The sequence below is a fragment of the Podarcis melisellensis genome (assembly GCF_964234715.1).
Source record: "Podarcis melisellensis genome assembly, chromosome: 1".
NCBI classification, from domain to species: Eukaryota; Metazoa; Chordata; class Lepidosauria; order Squamata; family Lacertidae; genus Podarcis; species Podarcis melisellensis.
The window spans coordinates 128642856-128662391 of NC_138528.1; the positions used below are offsets into that span (position 1 = coordinate 128642856).

General features: G+C 45.6%; 1 protein-coding gene across 3 annotated transcripts in view; it reads left to right on the forward strand.

The window, feature by feature from the left end:
* PTH2R (parathyroid hormone 2 receptor) overlaps positions 1–19321 on the forward strand; it is a 39761-nt gene extending 20440 nt beyond the window's left edge. For all 3 annotated transcript variants that reach the window (XM_081927677.1, XM_081927678.1, XM_081927679.1), the window contains 5 exons: positions 6799–6865; positions 8813–8907; positions 13344–13482; positions 17061–17102; positions 18313–19321. In XM_081927677.1, coding sequence (XP_081783803.1) covers positions 6799–6865; positions 8813–8907; positions 13344–13482; positions 17061–17102; positions 18313–18732 — 763 coding nt within the window. In that variant the 3' untranslated portion in view covers positions 18733–19321. The remainder of the gene's footprint in view (positions 1–6798; positions 6866–8812; positions 8908–13343; positions 13483–17060; positions 17103–18312) is intronic.
* The last annotated feature ends 215 nt before the right edge of the window (positions 19322–19536 follow it).

Genomic DNA, 19536 nt, shown 5'->3' on the forward strand with positions numbered 1-19536 from the left:
CTGCTGACAACTACGTAATTGCTATAACTTTTTTGTTAATTCTGATCCCTTCAAAAACCGAACTGCAGGTAGCTACGGAGAACAGTGGCATTATAAAACAAATTTATAGTAATTTTACTAAAAACAAATTTCAATCTGGATTTTTGAAAACTGTAGCCCGGTTTTTTAAATTTAGTTCTTCCCCTGTTCTGTTCTGAACATTGAAAGGGGAAGGGGCTCCTTCTCCTTTCATGGTTGTGTCGGAGAGAACTTCAGGCAGGCTTGGCTTGCCTTTCAAGACACAGAGGCTGAAATTCCCTCTTCTGTTAACGTTTGCATCTGGAACACCCTATTTAAATGTCACAGCAATATCAATATATGTTTATCTCATTTGGAGCGGTGAAATATATTTCACTTATTGCAGACTTGTTTCTTTCCAACCTCTCAGACAGATCTTTGAGCAGTGTTGCTTTCTGAATGCACTTGGCTTGAGTTGCCTTGACTGGGGGCTTATCCAAACTTCCTCTTCCCTGGCTGCTTTCCCCCTTGGGAAAACTGCTCTTTGGCGAGGTTTCCACGGATTGCTGTTTGTTCCAATTTAGCACCAAAGAGTGGATCTTCCCGGGGAAAGCAGCGGGGCAAAGGCAAACCCCCTCACACCCCTGCTTTCTAGTCCTGGGGCGAATGGAAGCGTAGAGCCCTTAAGCATGCTGGCAATGTTTTATATTGGGGGAAATTATCCCAGTCACACACCCCTTGCCCCCCACTTCTCCTCAGCAACTGCTTATTGCTGACACTCAGTTTTCTTATTTACCACTACCACCCGCTTAACATGTGGGGAAAACTTGTGGCTCCTGATCTATCTGAAGACCACAAAAAGAGGGCAAGCATATCATCATACCTGGATCAGAAGCCACAAAGGTGGGGCTTTGAGGCAGTTTTTTGTTTGCCATTACAGTGGTGCCTCGCAAGGCGAAATTAATCCATTCCGTGAGGCTCTTCGTATAGCGGTTTTTTCGTCTTGCGAAGCAAGCCCATTGACAGCTTAGCGGATTAGCGCTATTAGCTGTTTAGCGGCTTTTAGTGATCAGCTGTTAAGCGGCTTATTAGCGGATCAGCTGTTAAGGGGCTTAGCGGCTTAGGAAAAGGGGGGGAAAGCAAAAAAACCCCGCGGGAACTCGCAAGACATTTTCGTCTTGCGAAGCAAGCCCATAAAGAAATTTGTTTTGCGAAGCGCCTCCAAAACGGAAAACCCTTTCGTCTAGCGGGTTTTCCGTCTTGCGAGGCATTCGTCTTGCGGGGCACCACTGTAATCCGTTCCGCGAGTCTCTTCATCTTGCGTTTTTTTTGTCTTGCGAAGCACGGCTATTAGCGGCTTAATGGCTTAGCGGCTATTAACGGCTATTAACGGCTTAGCGGCTTTAAGAAAAAGGAAACAAACTCGCAAGAACTCGCAAGACTTTTCGTCTTGCGAAGCAAGCCCATAGGGAAATTTGTCTTGCGGAATGACTCAAAAAATGGAAAACTCTTTCGTCTTACGCGTTTTTCGTCTTGCAAGGCATTCGTCTTGCGAGGTACCACTGTATATTCAGCGAGATAGCTATCAAAGGTGCAATCCAGCCAGAGTTAAGCATTATGAAATTCCACCTTACTTCATTTATACCCCTCTTTTCTCTGCTGTGTGACTCAAGATTCTGTACCTTGAGGACTCTTGGGCACGATCCTGTCTAGGACTGATCACACCCGGAGCTACTTAGAGTCAGAAAGGCTGTTGCATTGTTTGCTGGAAGGCCACGAGACCATTGATTAAAATGCAAAATTTAAGGATCCCATACTTAAACCTCTCCCACTTAAATCAATGGTGCCTAACTGTGCTTCATTAGGGCTGTAATGTCTCCAAGTCCATTCGTTCTCTCTCTCTCTCTCTCTCTCAAATTTGCCTCACAGAGATAATAAATTAGAAAATTATAGAAAGCTCCCTAAGAATCAGACATGCCATGTATGATCAGCCAGAAGTCCTGCAGATGTTAAAAATTGGCACTTGCTAGTCTGGATTGCTTTGAAAAGGAAAAAGTAATTGAAAACTTTTTATTTCTCTCTTTAAAAAGAGAGCAAGATAACTGGTCATAAGGACAATTAATTCTTTTTCACAGGCCAGGCTCCTTGCTTGGACAGCCTTCTAGAGTGAGCTGCAGGCTGCAGACAGATGCTCTTATCTATCAGCAGCTGAGGTTTCAGAAGCCAATCTGAGGACAAATAGCTTAGAATCATTGAACCACAGAATGGTAGAGTTGGAAGGGACCCTGTGGGACATCTAGTCTAACCCCCTGCAATGCAGGCAATCTCAGCACACAGTCTCCCATCCAATGTGAAACCAGACCTGTTATGTACTGAAGTTCTCACCCTGGGCCAGCTGGGGGATACTGTAGATAGTTATGCAAATGAAGGATCGAAAGTGACATTCAGTGATTGGATAGCTTGTATGCAAATGAAGGATCGAAAGTGACGTTCAGTGATTGGATAGTTTTAGAAAATGGCAACAGTTACATTGTTCTGGAGCTCTATATAAGCAGGCTTCTCCTGTTCTAAATATTCCATTGCAGTGATTTTTGAGTTGAAAGAGCAGGCTCGCCCATATGCTACACTTAATGAACATTGTGTGCAAATTAGCTGATGGTTTATCAAAAAAGAAGATGAAAAAGAGAGGGGATTTAAATCGGCCAGCCATTAACTGTTCTCGGCAGTCAGAAAGGTATTTTTGGTCTCCTTTCCCACTTCCTGAGCTCCTGCAGCGGCTAACAAGCAGCTGATATAAATCCCCTCTTTTCCTTTTCCTTTAAAGCACCCATTAACTAATTTGCGCACGGTAGTCATTCCTCCTCTCCATTTATTTCCCACTGCTGGAAATTTACCCGATCGCTTACTAAAGTGAAACGGTGAGGAGGTGGAGAAAGAGGAGCTGCCGAAAGAGAATGGGGCGAAAGCTGAGCGAGGGGCCAACCGCCTCCTGTGTGGGATTTGGCATTGGCACATGATGGCTGGCTGTTTTGGGCTTTCCGTGGATCCAAAAGCCCTGCAAGTTGGAGAAGTCTGGGACAGCACTAAGAAGCATAGTGCGACAGGACTACACCCAGCAGCCCTATGTTGCTCAGAGCAGCAGCTAGCATTTACCAGGAGGTGCCAGGGCAGGCATCAAGGATGGGCTTTGGGGCCCTGGCAGTGCCCAGGGATGTTTGCTGCTGACAGCAGGTGGTATGTGTCCAAGTAAATAGAAAATGGAAAGCCCCTGACTGTCCTGTTGCAGATACCTGTTGCCACAAGGCAACCGAGACCGAGGCAGTGTTAATATTTTGCTCCTACCATTGCAAGGATCATCTGCTCCTATTGTTTACTTTCTGTTTCATGAGAAAGGAAGCCTGTCTGTGCGACTTCCAACTCTGGTACTATTGTACTTTTTCTTTCTGCTCTGTGTTGTGACGAGACAGGATGTCTGTATGAGGGCTGCTCCTTTCAAACGTGTTTATTATGTTCTTTAACCTGTAATTAATAGAAATAAAGCAGGTATGCCCAGATACCTCCTCACCTCTGTCTGTGCTGCTTTACTATGCTAAGACCGGGCGCTCCCAAGAGAGCAGCTGTGAGTCCCAGAATACCAGGACCCCTTCCCAAGAACGCTGCGTGGCTGTTCCAGTTGCCAGAGGAGGCAGAACCCAAGGGTGTTTCTGCGGGCATGCCCCTACCCCACTGCTCCCACTGGGATCTCCCAATCTGTGTGCCCGCAAAGGCTGTTGTGAGGTTGCACCAGAACCCGGAAGCTGCAGCTGTTTGTCCCCAGCAGCAGCGCCAGGGTTCTGCCCAATATTGTGGGTGCTCATTCAGTGTGTGATGGCTGCAGCTCCGGTGGCAGCTAGGTGGGTGCTGATGGGCAGCCAGCCTGGTGGGCATCACTTACTCCCCCCTCCCCAAATCCTCCAGATGTGTGCCCGGGCACCAGCTTCCTGGAACGGGGGGGGGGGCTCCCTCCCCTCTGATGCAGGGGTCTTGGGCTGCCTGTCCACCTGCCGGGCACCCACAGTTGAAATTTTGTGAGTGCCAAGGCCTCCAGGGACCCCCCAGGGATGGTGCCTATGTTCTCCAATAAGTAAAGCTTGGTTGGGGTGGCAAGTGGGGGTGAGCACTGTGCACACTGTCTGACCAGGGCAGCACCTTCCCACTTCACCTTCCCGCGTTGGATCATGCCCCTGTTAAATGTTTTCTTGCAGAGTATCAATGCATCCTGGGGAAGGAAATTATAAGAATACAAGAATACATTATGAGCAAAAGTACTCTTTTAGCAGTAATAATAGTTCTCCTCGCTATCACAGTGCCCCAAAGGTACCTCTGGAGACAGAACTATGCTAGAAAAGCTTAACCTTATACAAAATTATTAATCAGACAACTCACCCCTAATGAGCAATTACTAGCTAGTGGATGTGATGTGTCCTCAGTTTCTTCTTCATTATGTGAAGAAAGTGTTGCATTTCCTTGCTGAACCAACCTCTCTCTGGTTTCTCTTCAGATCATATAAATCTTTCGCCTCTTTCACCTGTTGAGGTTTAAACTAAATGCTGTTTGCTTAAAAAGAAATGTTCCAGGCTTTTAAATTGCTCTGAAATGTTCAGCTACCACAAGCCAGCGGGCACAAAATTCAGTCAGTGCAGGCGGGTTGCAATCCTGCTATACAGTATTTGGTCTCTCTCCTTCTGTGAAAGAGAAGGGCATGATCACACATGAGTTGTTCTAGGGCACAGCTGGTATACGTAAGAGAAACTACAGTGGTACCTTGGTTCTCAAACTTAATCTGTTCTGGAAGTCCATTCCAAAACCAAGGTGTGCTTTCCCATAGAAAGTAATGCAAAATGGATTAACCCACACTGGAGGTGGGTTCAGGTTACAATGTGAGTAAGAATGTTCTCAAAGAGGCTTGTCCATCTTAGATTGGAGCTGTTTTAATGATTCAGTAAGCAAGGAGGCTCACCTTTCCAAGCACATGCACTCTCAAACACCCACACCATCCCTTAAAAAAGCCCAGTTCTATTTGTTCAGCCTTTTGCTACAGGTGTTGGATTGGGTTAAAACAAAAGTTCTGTTTTCAGCTGCAAAATGCCTCTTCTCTGCTCCACTAAGCACTTGGAGAATGCCAGCATTTCAATGGGGAAGTGATCCAGTGGGATCCCTGGGCCAGCCAACCGATGCTGCTCCTCTGTATATGACAGTCAAATTTGCCACAATGGCTGGAAGTCACCCAGGGGTTTTGCAGCAAATTAATTTAAAAGAGAACTTTCTTTTAGCATTTTTCACATTTGAACAGAAATGACTTTTTGAGTCAGGGATTCGTTTCTTGTCAATATGAGACCCTATTGTATGCTCTGCGCTCCTGTGCTATGTTGGAAATCTGGAATGGGGAGCCTGTAGCTGTTAAGTTGTGGGTGAACATATCAGACGACACAGCGATTCTTCAAACAGCTCTTGTTTATTCACAGGCCAGAACAGAACTGAACTGAAGGGTTCAGCCAGCCTGCTTATATAGAGCTCCACTAGACCGCAACAGTAACAATTTTCTGTAACTATCCAATCACTGAACGTCACTTTCAATCCTTTATTTGCATATGTGGACCTGAGTGAAAACTATCTACAGTATCCCCCTGCTGGCCCAGGGTGAGAACTTCAGTACATAACAGTAGTCATTCAGATATTGGACTCCAGCTCCCATCTTCCCCAAACAGCCGGGGATTGTGGGAATTGTAGTCTGATAACATCTAGGGTTGCAGGCTCCCCATTTCTGTCCTAGGGGCAGATCTTCAAAGCAGTCTCGTAGCTGAGAAATGGGGGTGTTTCTTTTTGCTAGGGTACTGCTTTGAAGACATGATCCCAGGAAAAATTAAGTTGGAAGTAAAAGCTTGCTTTTGGGCGAGATCCCTTGCAGGGAGCAGGCCTCAGTTTATTTGGGGACATCTTTGTGAAGGAAGGGCCAGCCCAGAAATCTTTTCCACCTTGGGTTTTGCTCTACAAGCCTGTGATGTTTGCATCTGCTTCTTGGTTGCCAAACTCCTGAACCTTGCTTCTAGGCCTGCTTCCTTCTTTGCTATGACTTCAGGACAAGACAAATACCTCTTTATTTTAAAGGCTTGTAAACACTGACAACCTTTGAAATTATCCTGCCAAACTTCAAAATTAAGCTGCTGTTTTGTTTGTCTTTTTTTGTATTACAAAACAAAGAAACAAACTATTTAATGAGTTGTCCTGGGAATGCTGACCGGTCGCTGAAAGGCAGGACATAAATGTTTGAAATATAAAAATAAAAAACCCAACACAATAAATTGAATGTGGCATTTAGGCTCAGAAGACCATGATTAAGCCTAGTTCTTATGAAAAAGGTGGTGTGAGCAGCATGTTACTGGGCTTTATTGCTTTATAATTCAAGTGGTTCATTTATGCCCCCGTCTCTACCCTGAAGTAGCATAGTCAGAGTGGGGGGCCATTTACATCATCATTTTGCTGTTTCCAAGAACTGGGCCTGATCTTCATAATCTTTAGCTCTTGAATGGGTTGCCTTGAATTGTAATGAGAGTGGCAGTTTCCACCCTGCGTGATACTCATTCGTTACTGCTCCCCAAAATCTGCATTTGTTTCTTAACAGTGAAGAACCTTAAAGCCGATTTTTTAAAAAGTCTGAAAAAGCATAATTAATAGAGCCTTACACAACTATGGAAAGAATATACTGTTTGGCCACTTATTCCTGCTCTGTTGATTGATGTAGAAATGTTCTTGATTTCGCAGGTGCTGGGAACTCAGTGCTGGAGACATAAAATGGATTTACCAAGCTCCAGTTTTAGTAGCGATTGGGGTAGGATTATTCATATGTATTTATTTTTAGTGAACATTGAAAATAGCCTCCGTCTATCCGTAATTGATGGAAGTAGTTCAGGGGTGATGTAAACAACCTGTACAAAGAAGAGATAGGGAGCCAAGCAATTTCTGCATCTTCCTATGATTCTTACTGACTAAGAGGGTTCAGTGGGGGGGAGGGGATGACATCCCACCATCCCAGGGTCCTGATGAGGGAAGACTCATTGAAATCCTTACTTTTCTCCCTTTTTGGTGTTGTTTCCTACAGGGAACTTGAGAAAGGTTTCTTTAAGTCATTGCTCTCGAAGTTGCACGGGTGGTGGTGGGGAAAACAGGAAGAGATTTCTCCTGGTTCACTACACCGCCATGGCCAGCAAAAGCGTCATCTGCTGATCTCTGCCCTGCTATAGTCAATAGCAATACTAACAAGGGCAATGGAAACAGGCTGGGCCAGCTTGAATGGCCGCTTGCTTGAGGCTCTCTGTGGTCTGTTTTGGCAGGACTGAGCTGCAGGTCTATTAATATCTGATTGCAGGATATTTGTAGCTTGGATTATGTTGGCCCTGACCTGCCATTTGCTTTTAGGCTACAATCTGGACTTGCATCCTGGACATAGCTGTCAACCATCCCTTATTTGGCGGGACAGTCCCTTATCCCAGCGCCGTTTCCCGCTGTTGTCCCTTATTGGTGTCCCTTAAATTTTCCGGGTTTCAAAGGAAACAGCTCCTCTCCCTCCCTCCCTGCTGGCCAGGGAGGAGGGAGGCTCCAACTGTGTTGCTTGGCTGCGTTGCTCACCCAATAAAGAATCTAAGGAATGACTGGGGGGTGGAGCTTGCATACCTTGTGCCGATCAAATCGGCCACGTTGCCTGGGGACTTGCTTTTGCTCAGCACTTCCCAGCGGAGAGGTGACGGTGGTTTTCCTTGCTGCATCCCCTTTGCCGGGTTGCTGCGTTGTGGGAACCACTGCTTGAGGCTTCATTTGGCTGCTGGTTGGGCTTTCTGTCTTTGGCTCGGAGGGGCTCAGAAGTTGAACATACCTGTGCTCGGAATCGGATGGATACGTCATCGACGGCCCACTCACCCTTGCCGGGGAAAAGGTCTGTCTGGAGCGGGGGCACATGGTGGGGGAAAAGGAAAGGAGCTGGTTGAGTACAATGGCGGACGGTGATCTCGTGGGAGGGGGGGGGCTTTTGGATTTGTTTTGGAGGCTCCTTTGATTGACTGTTATGGGGGAAAGGAAAGGAGCTGTTTGACTAAAATCCCTTATTTTGGCTGCTGATCCCTTATTTTCGAGGCTGCTGGTCCCTTATTTTCAAATCTGTAAGTTGACAGCTATGATCCTGGACTATTAAAGGATGCCATCCAGGGAGCATGCCTAACTGTCGGAGAGGCGTATTCTCACTCAGTGCTTTATTGAGTTTCTGTGCTGCTCATTCCAGTTTTCCACTTCACACATTAGCCCATGGGCATGAGGCCAAGTCAAGGGAAGTGGGGTGGACTGCGAAGAAACTGGGGAAGGCTAAGTGCAGTAATGTCAGGAACTGGGCAGTTTGGAACCTGGGCCTGTCAGCCTGGATTGGCTTAACGATGTAATCATCTCAACAGAAATGGAAACGAATGGGGAATCACTTCCTGCTCCTAAATTCCAGATGCACGATGCCCTCAAAACCTTCCAGTTATCAGAGGCAGATTTAGGGCAGCACAGTCAGTTCCCCACACTGGACACCAAGCTGCTTGGGGGCAGGGGGTGCTGCTGCAGGGCACCACAACTATGACTTAGTGCAGGTGTAAAATAGAAGGCATGGAGGGGGATTTTGACCTTGCACAGGGCACCGCTGAAACTTGAAAGACCAAAGTCTTCCCCTGCCGTTATAGAGGCAAGCAGTTGATATCTCTAAAGGGATAGTGGGAATAATAACACACACCTGTAAACTGTTTTACAGTTAAACTTTATTCTGTTCCTCAATACTGTACGGGCTCTGGCGACAAAAATTTGGGAGACAAATGCTGTTGGCTACGACGTAAGGAAGCAATATAGGTAAGCCTCTACTAAATTAAGTTGTGTCTTTGTTTTCCAGTTGCCCCCAGAGAGCTGAGGAACTGTCAGAATGTACCGTAATACTATTTCTGAATACATCAAGGGCTATAACATATTTCTTATGCTGAAAACATCCCCAGAGAAAATACTAGTTTTGCGAACTCCCCATATGAATAATTCACTTCTTCAATGTATATATTAATGTAACTTATATGCTAATTGATTTCATCATTCCCAGAGTCATCCAGCTCTAAGAATGGCTCTCAAGCATCACTTATCATAATTTTAAATCAGATGCATATATATTTATATGAAGATTTTCAAGGATGAATTAGGAATATAATCAATATTTGTCAGCTGTTTACTTCTGATGTGAGGCAGGTTTCAAGAAGGCTGAAAAAGGAGAGCTGTTTAAAAATTTGCTAGAAGCATTTTAAAAATAGAATACTTCTCCACTCTTCTTAAGCACCGCAACCCTCCCTGAGCATAAACTCCTTAATGCGAGTGTTATTCTGGGCTGAAATATTCAGCTCTGACCTTTTTTGGAGAAGGAGGGAATAGCTTCTATAGATATCTGTCACTTTTAGAGGTGGCGAGCCTTTCTTTTAACTGATGAAAAAGGGATTTGCCAGAGGTTCAGGTGGCGGCTGAACTGCAACAAAAAGGCAGCCCTGCAGTGTCTGTAATTGAGAATGGCCCCGTGGGAATGACACTGCCTTGTTCTATATAATGGGGGCATTCTTGGTTGGTTGGTTGGTGTTTTCATAGATGGCTGCCTACAATGGCTGGTAAGACTTAAAGGCTGAAGTTTGATTATAAGATGGTGGCCTTATTCAGGATGCTCACATAGAAATCCAGCCTTAACTGAACCAGTATGGTATAGTTACCATGTGCCTGACTAGAAGTGGGAAGACTTGGATTCAAATCTTCACTCAGCCATGAGGCTCACTTGGGGTGGCCTCAAACCATCTATCAGCCAAACCTCTCTCACAGGATTGCTGTGAGAGTAAAAGGGGGAGGAAGAACCAGCTATGCTGCTTTGTTTATTGGAGGGAAGGTGGGATATAAATGGAAGAAAAGAAAGCGTATGTGGGGGGGGGGGACAAGAATAAAGCTGACCCATACTTGGACTTCTAATTTGGCATTGATCTCTTTAAAATGCACCCTGGGAGATTGCGTTTCAAGTTAGCAAATGGACTTTGTGTCTCTGGGACCCCTCCCCCTTCGCCACTGTGGAAGTTCTCGTGAGCATCAACTCAAAGTGTATCCTTCTTTTTTCTCGTTGAAGTAGCCAACTAATTGAGAGAGCCTACAATAACTGCAGAGAGAGCTTCATCTGCAGTCATATTACTTCTTATTTGGAAGAGAGAGCCAAGCAAAATGTAGTTTTTCTGTACCGCGCTGTAATAAGCTGTTGGTGTCTCTGGGAATGTACTGAGTTATTTCTGACCTCTTCTTCATATTAAAGATGATTGTTGAGAAGCAGAAAGGGAAGCAGAAGGAGGCAGGGAGAAATCAGCTTTGTTTCTGCAACACAAAAGAGAGATGTATGTATATCAGTGCAATTTTTCTAGAAAGAGGTGCAGGAGCTCAGCACGAACATCTCCCTTGTTTTCTTATAAAGGCAATGGCACCCACCTGAGAGGTGCTGGAACTGAGTTCTGGTAAAAAAAGGCCTTGCTCTTTGTGGGACGTGCTCTCTCAAGAACCAGTGAGTCAGAGTCAGTGAGTTTCTCTCAGCCTTCCCTGTGCACAGGCAGCAGGAAGGAAAGATGATCGCTGTAGATCATCAGGGCTTTGAGCTTCCAAGTGGGATAGTGGGAGCCATTGTTGCTGATAGGATCTACAGGCGCCCAGAAAGTGAGGTAGGCCTCTGATCTCCAGAGCAGATAGAAGAATTGGTTCTAGGGACAGGGAACGTCTAAGGGGCTCTTGTCGGTTGTGCATAATGAATTCTCATACCTGTGACATTGTCCCGTCTGGCTGTAAATACAAGCCAGACAGTCAGAAACACAAGGAACAAAAAAGGAGCCCAAGGGCACCAAGAAATCCTCCAGTTTTCACAGGCGATGAAATTTCAGGGGACTGGAGTATGTTATGGTCCTTGGGCAACCCCTATTGAAAAAGATTGCATGTCTGAAATTCTGTTGAGAGTTAGGCTGATTATATCCTATTGGGCTCAAGGAGATTTAGGCAGCCTCAGGGATTGGAGGCTATGACACTTTTCTGTGCAGCATCTAGCACTTTGTCGGAATGACTGGTGGTGATAACGGTGGGCTGCCCTAAAACATTGGCTCAGGATTTCAGTGTTTAATCTAGGGAAGGGTTTGTACCAACACCTGACCAATGAGGAATTTGTCAGCAAATGGCAGAAAACCATGGCTAAAAAAGCCACCTCTATTGGTCTCTCCCCCCCCCCCCCACTGTATTACCTACCGTACTTTTCGGACCATAACACGCAGTTTTTTGCTCCTAGAAAGTAAGGGGAAATGCCTGTGCGTGTTAAGGAGCGAATGCACGGATCGGAGCCATGGCTGCCGTCAGTCAAGCAAAGCGGGAGCTGCTTACACACTCTACGAGGCTCTCGCTTTGCTTGCTTTAAAGCGACCTGGAGCCGGGGAGGAGGGAGGGAAGAAGAGCCATGGCAGCAAAGCGGGCAGCAGCCGCTTACACGGGAGGAGGGACAGACGCTAGCAAAGGTCCGTGAGCTCTCTAAACAGAGCAATGAGGCTGCAGAGGGACGGCAGGAAAGATAAAATTTAAGCAACCAGCAGCAAAATAAAACCAACCTCGAGCTCTGAGCCACGCAGTGAAAACCAGGAAGTTAAAGAAAAAAGGCTGGGGATGAGGGAGAGGGGAAAACTCCGCAAATCCCCGCGTCTCAGCTGATCCGCTGGGAGGGAGCAGCTTTTTTTCAGGCAGGATAGATTCGAGCATTGTCTGGGTCCTAGTGCCCCTACCACTTTTTTGTGCTCCATTCTATTGCTGCTGGTGGCTGCTTATCACTCAGGCTGCAAGGAGGAGCACTTTTACACAGCTAATGGTGAATCCCCTGCAATCCAAGTCCTCCTCACTTGCTCAAATCTATTCTGCCTCAAAACAAGGAGTGGAAGGAAAAGGCTGCAAACTGTTAAATGGAAAAAACCCCAGGCACAGGGCAAGTACCTTAAGTATACCCTTAAAGCAACAGTGCTCTTTCCCTCCCTCCTCCCGCTCAGCTCACCGAAAAGCTCCTTCTCCACGCGGGCTCCCTTGAGTGCTTTTCCTTCCCTCCCCACTTAAAACGTGGTTACAAAGCAAGGATCCACATGGATCCTCAGGATTTTTGCATTGGGCTACCCCAAACTCACCATCAGATCACATGTTTGTGGCCACAGCATGAACCATAAAAATCATGCACCCACTGTTTCGTTCAGAATATTTTTTTCTTGTTTTCCTCCTCTAAAAACTACATGCGTGTTATGGTCAGATGCGTGTAATAGAGCGAAAAATACGGTAGGTTATGAAGGTGCCCAAAAGATGTTTAAGCAAAGATTATGGGAAAATGCACACAGTGACTTGCGATCTCAATCACACGCAGAGCCAGTGTGGTGTAGTGGTTAAGAGCGGTAGTCACGTAATCTGGGGAACTGGGTTCGCGTCTCCGCTCCTCCACATGCAGCTGCTGGGTGACCTTGGGCCAGTCACTCTTCTTTGAAGTCTCTCAGCCCCACTCACCTCACAGAGTGTTTTTTGTGGGGGAGGAAGGGAAAGGAGATTGTTGGCCGCTTTGAGACTCCTGAAGGGGAGTGAAAGGCGGGATATCAAATCCAAACTACTACTACTACTACTACTACTACTACTCTTCTTCTTCTTCTTCTTCTTCTTCTTCTTCTTCTTCTTCTTCTTCTTCTTCTTCTTCTTCTTCTTCTTCTTCTTCTTCTTCTTCTTCTGTAGTCCGCTGGCAGTAGGACTACAATATGGGTATGTCTTTAAGTTAACATCTTACATTAAAAACCTGACAGTACCAGACTATCGAAGGCTTTTCACCAAAGCCAGACTAAATGTCTTTCCTTCTGCAGTGTTGGATGGCAGGTTGAGAGGAGTTCCCTACCAGGACAGACTTTGCTCGTGTGCTCAAGACATCGATTCCATAAAACATATTTTGTTGCATTGTGCAAAATATGAGCAAGCCAGGGCTGAACTGATACTACCCTTGCTGGTACCTTTCCCGGGAAAATCAGAGAAAGACCAGACAAATGCTAGAACATTAGCAGTGGCAAAGTTTTTATTGGTGGTTGCAAGAACAAATGATCCTTATATTCTAAACAAAATGCTTGTTTAACCTGGAGGTAGGCTGTCTGAATTGTGTATTGCTTTGTAATTTGTTGGGTCTCTGGACCGTAATAAAGATTGATGATGGTGATAACGGCAACAACTTCTCTTCCCTCTTCTAGAAAACTAGCCAAATCCACCTTGATCCTGGTCCTTGTCTTTGGTGTGCATTACTTTGTCTTCGTATGCCTGCCTCACACGTTCACTGGGCTGGGCTGGGAGATCCGAATGCACTGCGAACTCTTCTTCAACTCATTCCAGGTGTGCTGATGTTGGTGCTTATAAGCCGTAACCGTTCACTTATGCTAACTGGAGAGGGGTTTGTGTCTGGGAGGCAGTAGATCCTTCACGGGCAGCTGAATGTGGCGAGAAGGTATTTGTCCAAGACTCTGGAACATGCAAGGGGACCTCTTGTACCTCCGAGGGCTGGAGAACTGGAACCGTTTTGGGAGAGTGCCAAACTTAATTGGGACGTTTGTGCTTCTTTAAACCTAAATAGCAACTGCAGGAGGGGCTGAACAAGACTGGGACTGTGGGGAGGTAGCATCACCTCTCTTTCTTGCTGTGGTCCTGGTAAAAATTGCACCTCCCCCCAAAATCTGCTATTTGCCTTTGGAAATAGCTGTTTCCCTTCTGATGCAAATAGCAGCTTGCAGAAGGATTTCTGCCAAGACAGTGTTGGCCTTTCCCACTCCCACAGTCCCACACCTGCCTAAGGCCTCCTTGCCTGCAGCTGCTATTTACGTCTGCATCTTTACCCTTGAAGAAAGATGCATTTTAATTGCATCCATGCAATTAATCTTGTGCCAAGGTTAACTTTAAGAGTTTGCATTTGCTGTGCTCTCCCCCTCCCCCCCTTGCAGGGTGAGCTCAGCATCTTTTACTATGCAGAAGGCAGATGTAAATACCAATGATCCCAGTGCTGATTTAGTGACTGGTCTTTCTTTCTCTCTCCATGCCTGCCCCATCATCAGCCCTTCCCAGTTTAGGCTGGCTTGGTGGCTTCCTTCAGAAATGTTTTAAAGTTTCCCATAAATCGCTCATTTGCAACCATTTTAAAACAAGAAGTGCTACCTGTTGTTTTGGGGGTTTTTAATTGATATTTAATTGATTTTTTTCCAATTATAAAGCAATAAAGTGATTTTAAAAAAGAAGAAGTGCTCCGCATTGTAATAATGTTGTGCAAAACTGCTGCAGGAACTGGAGGAAGATTTAGGCACTAGCCAATCAGTGCTGTGCAGAGCAGGCTTCTGCTGCAAACTCATGCAACCAGTTTTCACTGATTTTTGGGGGGATGAGTGGGGTGTCTAGCTCCAGAGGTTGCTGGGCTTCAACTCCTGTCACCCTCACCCATTGGCCATGTTGGCTGGGGCAGATTCAAATTGGAGTCCAACAACCTCAGAAAGGCCACTGGGTCAGCACCCGTGCTGTAAATGCACCTTGAAATTTTTAACAGATGCAGAAGAGGGAAGACAAAATGAATATGAATCCAAACATTGCATTTTCTTTCTTCCTTCTCTTTGGCTCTCTGCTAAACTGACACATGTTTAAAGCTATTATGTAAGCCCTGTGTTTGTTTCCTGTGAGTCTGGTGGGTTTTTTTGTAAAGCGCTGAAAGGGCCAGCCTTTGATCATCCAAATTCAGCTGCAGCTGTATATGTGCATTTGCAGCAAAGATGCGTAGTCCTTCAAAGTAGGTGCTGCAAAACTCTTCCGTTGTTTTCTTGTTTTCTTTGTGGATTGCCACAGGAAGGCCCTGTGAAGATCTACCCCTCAGATTCTGTTTGTCTCTTATAAAACCTGCTTCCTTTTCCCATCAGTCTGGGATTCTTTTGGTTTTTGGTGTTGGGAGTGGCAACACCATGTAAAAATAGAGTAAGATCAATGCATTGCTTAAGTTTTTGTTTATTTAAGGCTCTTGCATACCTCTTTGCATGCGGCACACACATCATAATACATTTGATGTGCATGGCATGACTCAAAGAATCCTGGGGACTGTGGTATGCTAAAGATGCTGGGAATTGCTCCCCCAACCTCCCCCCCCCTGCCAATTTCTGGAGGCACAGAGGGAAGGAGAGGTGGGAAAGCAGAAGTCCTTGACTAGGGCCCCTGCTGATGGGATGATAATAATAATAATAATAATAATAATAATAATAATAATAATAATAATAATTTATTATTTATACCCCACACATCTGGCTGGGTTTCTCCAGCCACTCTGGGTGGCTTCCAATAAAACACTAAAATACAATAACCTATTAAACATTAAAAGCTTCCCTAAACACGGCTGCCTTCAGATGTCTTCTAAAAGTTTGGTAGTTATTTTTCTCTTTGACATCTGGTGGGAGGGCATTCCACAGGGAGGGCGCCACTACCAAGAAGGCCCTCTGCCTCGTTCCCTGTAACTTGGCTTCTTGCAGCGAGGGAACTGCCAGAAGGCCCTCGGCGCTGGACCTGTGTCTGGGCAGAACGATGGAGGTGGAGACGCTCCTTCAGGTATACTGGACTGAGGCCGTTTAGGGCTTTAAAGGTCAGCACCAACACTTTGAATTGTGCTCGGAAACATACTGGGAGCCAGAGTAGTTCTTTTAAGACCAGTGTTATATGGTCTCAGCGGCCGCTCCCGGTCACCAGTCTAGCTGCCGCATTCTGGATTAGTTGTAGTTTCCGGGTCACCTTCAAAGGTAGCCCCACGTAGAGCACATGGCAGTAGTCCAAGCGAGAAATAACCAGAGCATGCACCACTCTGGCGAGACAGTCTGCGGGCAGGGAGGGTCTCAGCCTGCGTACAGATGGAGCTGATAAACAGCTGCCCTGCAGTTGACTCCTGCCCCATGCATTTTAAATGCACGGTCCAAACACAGCCTCAGGTGAAACTCACAAAGCAGATCACTTGAGATGATTACAACGATAAGCATCAGGGTTTTTTTAAGTTACAATATAATCGAGATGACTTGTTTGTATTTCCTGTGTTGCTGTATAGTTCTTGAATCAATAGCAGAAATCTACAGTCAGCGTTGGCAATTTGAAATTTCTCCCACAGTCTATTTCAATAAATAGAATTGAATGCAGCAGAAAGATCAATGGGAGCTGCATAAAGTTTCTTCTTCTGTGTGTATTTCCTTACAATATGGTTCAGAGTGAAACATTGATCAGTCCTTTGAACCCCGCTTGTTCTACATGAATAACGTTGCCATTTTGCATCCAGTCAGTTAATTGTTGAAGGAAATACTGTGCATATAGTTTGGAGAAGTCTAACCAGCTAAATGGCCAATAGTTTTGTGGTTCCTTCCTGTTTCCTTTCTTAAGGTAAAGGTAAAGGTACCCCTGCCCGTACGGGCCAGTCTTGACAGACTCTGGGGTTGTGCGCCCATCTCACTTAAGAGGCCAGGGGCCAGCGCTGTCCGAAGACACTTCCGGGTCACGTGGCCAGCGTGACATCGCTGCTCTGGCGAGCCAGAGCTGCACACGGAAACGCCGTTTACCTTCCCGCTAGTAAGCGGTCCCTATTTATCTACTTGCACCCGGGGGTGCTTTCGAACTGCTAGGTTGGCAGGCGCTGGGACCAAGCAACGGGAGCGCACCCCGCCGCGGGGATTTGAACCGCCGACCTTTCGATCGGCAAGCCCTAGGTGCTGAGGCTTTTACCCACAGCGCCACCCGCGTCCCTGATGTTCCATTTCTTACAAATCACTAAAATGACTTTCATTGTCCACCCAGAGGGCATTTAGCCCCTCGTTCACAAATTTCAGTTCAGCTGCATCCATGTGAAATTCTTGCTTCAAAGTGGAGGTGGTGAAATGACTGATATTCTTTAATTGTTCTTTATTCTCCTGCAGGGTTTCTTTGTCTCCATCCTCTATTGCTATTGTAATGGAGAGGTAAGTCACTGGATGAATTGGGACAGGTGGCCTTCCTAGCTGTGAAATGGGGTGGCCATGGCCTAGTCAGCAGGTGCATTTGGGACAGTGAACGAGATTTTAAGAAGTTGCTACCTGTTCCAAGCCTCACACACACACACACACACACACACACATTTTTAATAAAGCAGATGTTTAGGTATAAAGAAACACATAATTATGTATGTGTGATTGAAATGACCTGTAAAGCATGAGAGAAAGACTGTGCGTGTTGCTTTGGATCCCAGCTTCTATTTATAATTTCGATTTCTCTTCTTACAAAATGCTTCCAATGAGATTGCATTGGTTTTACTTCTAGAGTATGGCACTCTTGGGTTCTGTCTAAGAAAGTGCAGTTTGTTAAAAACCAGTAAGGACTCTCTCCAGCCATATGCCAACACGAGGTGGAGGCAGGAGAGACAGCTTGTTTCCATTAGAAATGAGTGATAGGACCTCATTTGTAATTTACCAGCCCTCTTGTTGCACCTCATTACTTGGTTTAATTAACTTACTGCCCTCTGGGCATTATTCTTCAGGTTTGCTAAGGGTCGGAAAGAAGAAGAGACAGAGAGATTTGAGTAATGACCATGACATATAAACACTTGAATAACTTTCTCTCTTAAATAGTTCTCACAAAGCGCAGCGCAATAATTAAATTTCATGTTTTTAGGTCATTGTTTTGTGCAGAGACTGGAACTAATATTTGATGTAGATTCCAGATAAGATCTCTCTTAAACATTTTAAAAAATGTTTCTAGTCCTCATGGTGTTAGAAATAAGAGCTAAATAAATAAATAACCAGCTCTCGTTGTTTCAGCAGAGCTTCTGTGTCTGGTGTGGCTCTCTGTCCTTCTGTTGTATAGTTTTTTAAATATACTCTATATACCTCCAAAACATATATTATTGTACTCTCCTACCCATTCACCACAGCTTCCTCTTGCCCCTTAATGCTTCTGCTGAAGAGTAGACATGGCTCCAAGATTAATTTGGCAGTCCAAGCAAATATTAGTTGAATGAATGTTTCATTTTATTATTACTAACACAACTGGACGTAGTTGCAGTTGTTCTGGTGAGGAACAGGGGAGCTGTATGTTTGTTCCTACATTCAAAATTATTTTTTAAAGAAGAAGACGATGACATTGGCCTAACACTCTTCCTTTGTTTTTTGATCTGGCCATTTTCTTCCCTTCTAGGTGCAGGCTGAGATCAAGAAGACCTGGGCTAGGTGGAACCTGGCTGTGGACTGGGAGAGGGCGGCTCCTTGTGGGAGCTATCGCTACGGCTCTGTCCACACGAACATGATGCACAGCACCAGCAGCCAGTCTCAGATGGCGGCCAGTTCCCACATGGTAGTGATTTCCACCAGGGCTGGCAAGAATGTCACCCGGCAGAACGACACCCAGATAACTTTGCCCGGGTATGTTAGGAGCAACTCTGAACAGGACTATGTGCGTCGGTGGACTCATGAAGAGGCTGAAAAAGAAGAAGAGGAGGAGGAGAAAAAGCTGGATGCTATTTCTCTCAAGGAGCCCTTTACACTACAGGGCCATTGCGCAGGCTCCCTTAACGAGGAGGTGACGGAGAGCCGGGCTGAAGTGGAGGCAGCACTTTAGCAAGCCAGAGAGGCATGAAAGAGAGGCCGGGAATTAAAAATGATAATGGGCAGGCCTGTCTTCTCCTACCCAAGTTACTAAGCTCTGCATCAGAGCCCGCCATCTTGGCTCATCTTCATCAAAAGCTTCCTCAGACACAGCTCATGTCATGTGCTGACTCAGATCTTTGTAGCCCACTGTCATCGACAGGCTCTTTGCTGTCTCAGGCCGAAGCTTCTCTCAGAGCTGCAACCAGGGCTTCCTCACCATAGAGAGCAGGGGGTTTTCTGCATGCAAAGCACATCTTCTACTGAGCTCTTTATGACCCAGGAGCCTCACAAGCATTTCTGCACTGCATGATGTCCCTGTGTTAGCAGGAGGTTTCTTCTGCCTTAAAAACATCAGGGGCACCAGTGAAGTCGAAATTCAGTGGAGTTTAGGCAGAAGAGAATTATTTTGATTAATGGAAGCTTCACACACCATTCACACACACAAACTTATATATGAAGTCCAAATAATACAAAATCGCAGCCATCATACCTATCCACCCTAATGAAGCCAGAAGTCCTTGCCTATCAGATATGTTGCAGCAAAGCCAAATTCATGTTCACATCCCGGAGACCAGGGAGAAGAGTCGGTAGAAGAAGATTGGGGGAAATTTAAAGACTATTTGCAGAAACATTGTAAAATTAAGGAATGTTAGAAGGATGCTGGAATGAAGTTACGTGGTTTTAGCAGTAATGTTATAGAATTAGGTGAAATTGGATTAAGAATAGGTGAGAATGTAAAGATACAATATATTAAGATAAATTATTAAGATAAAAG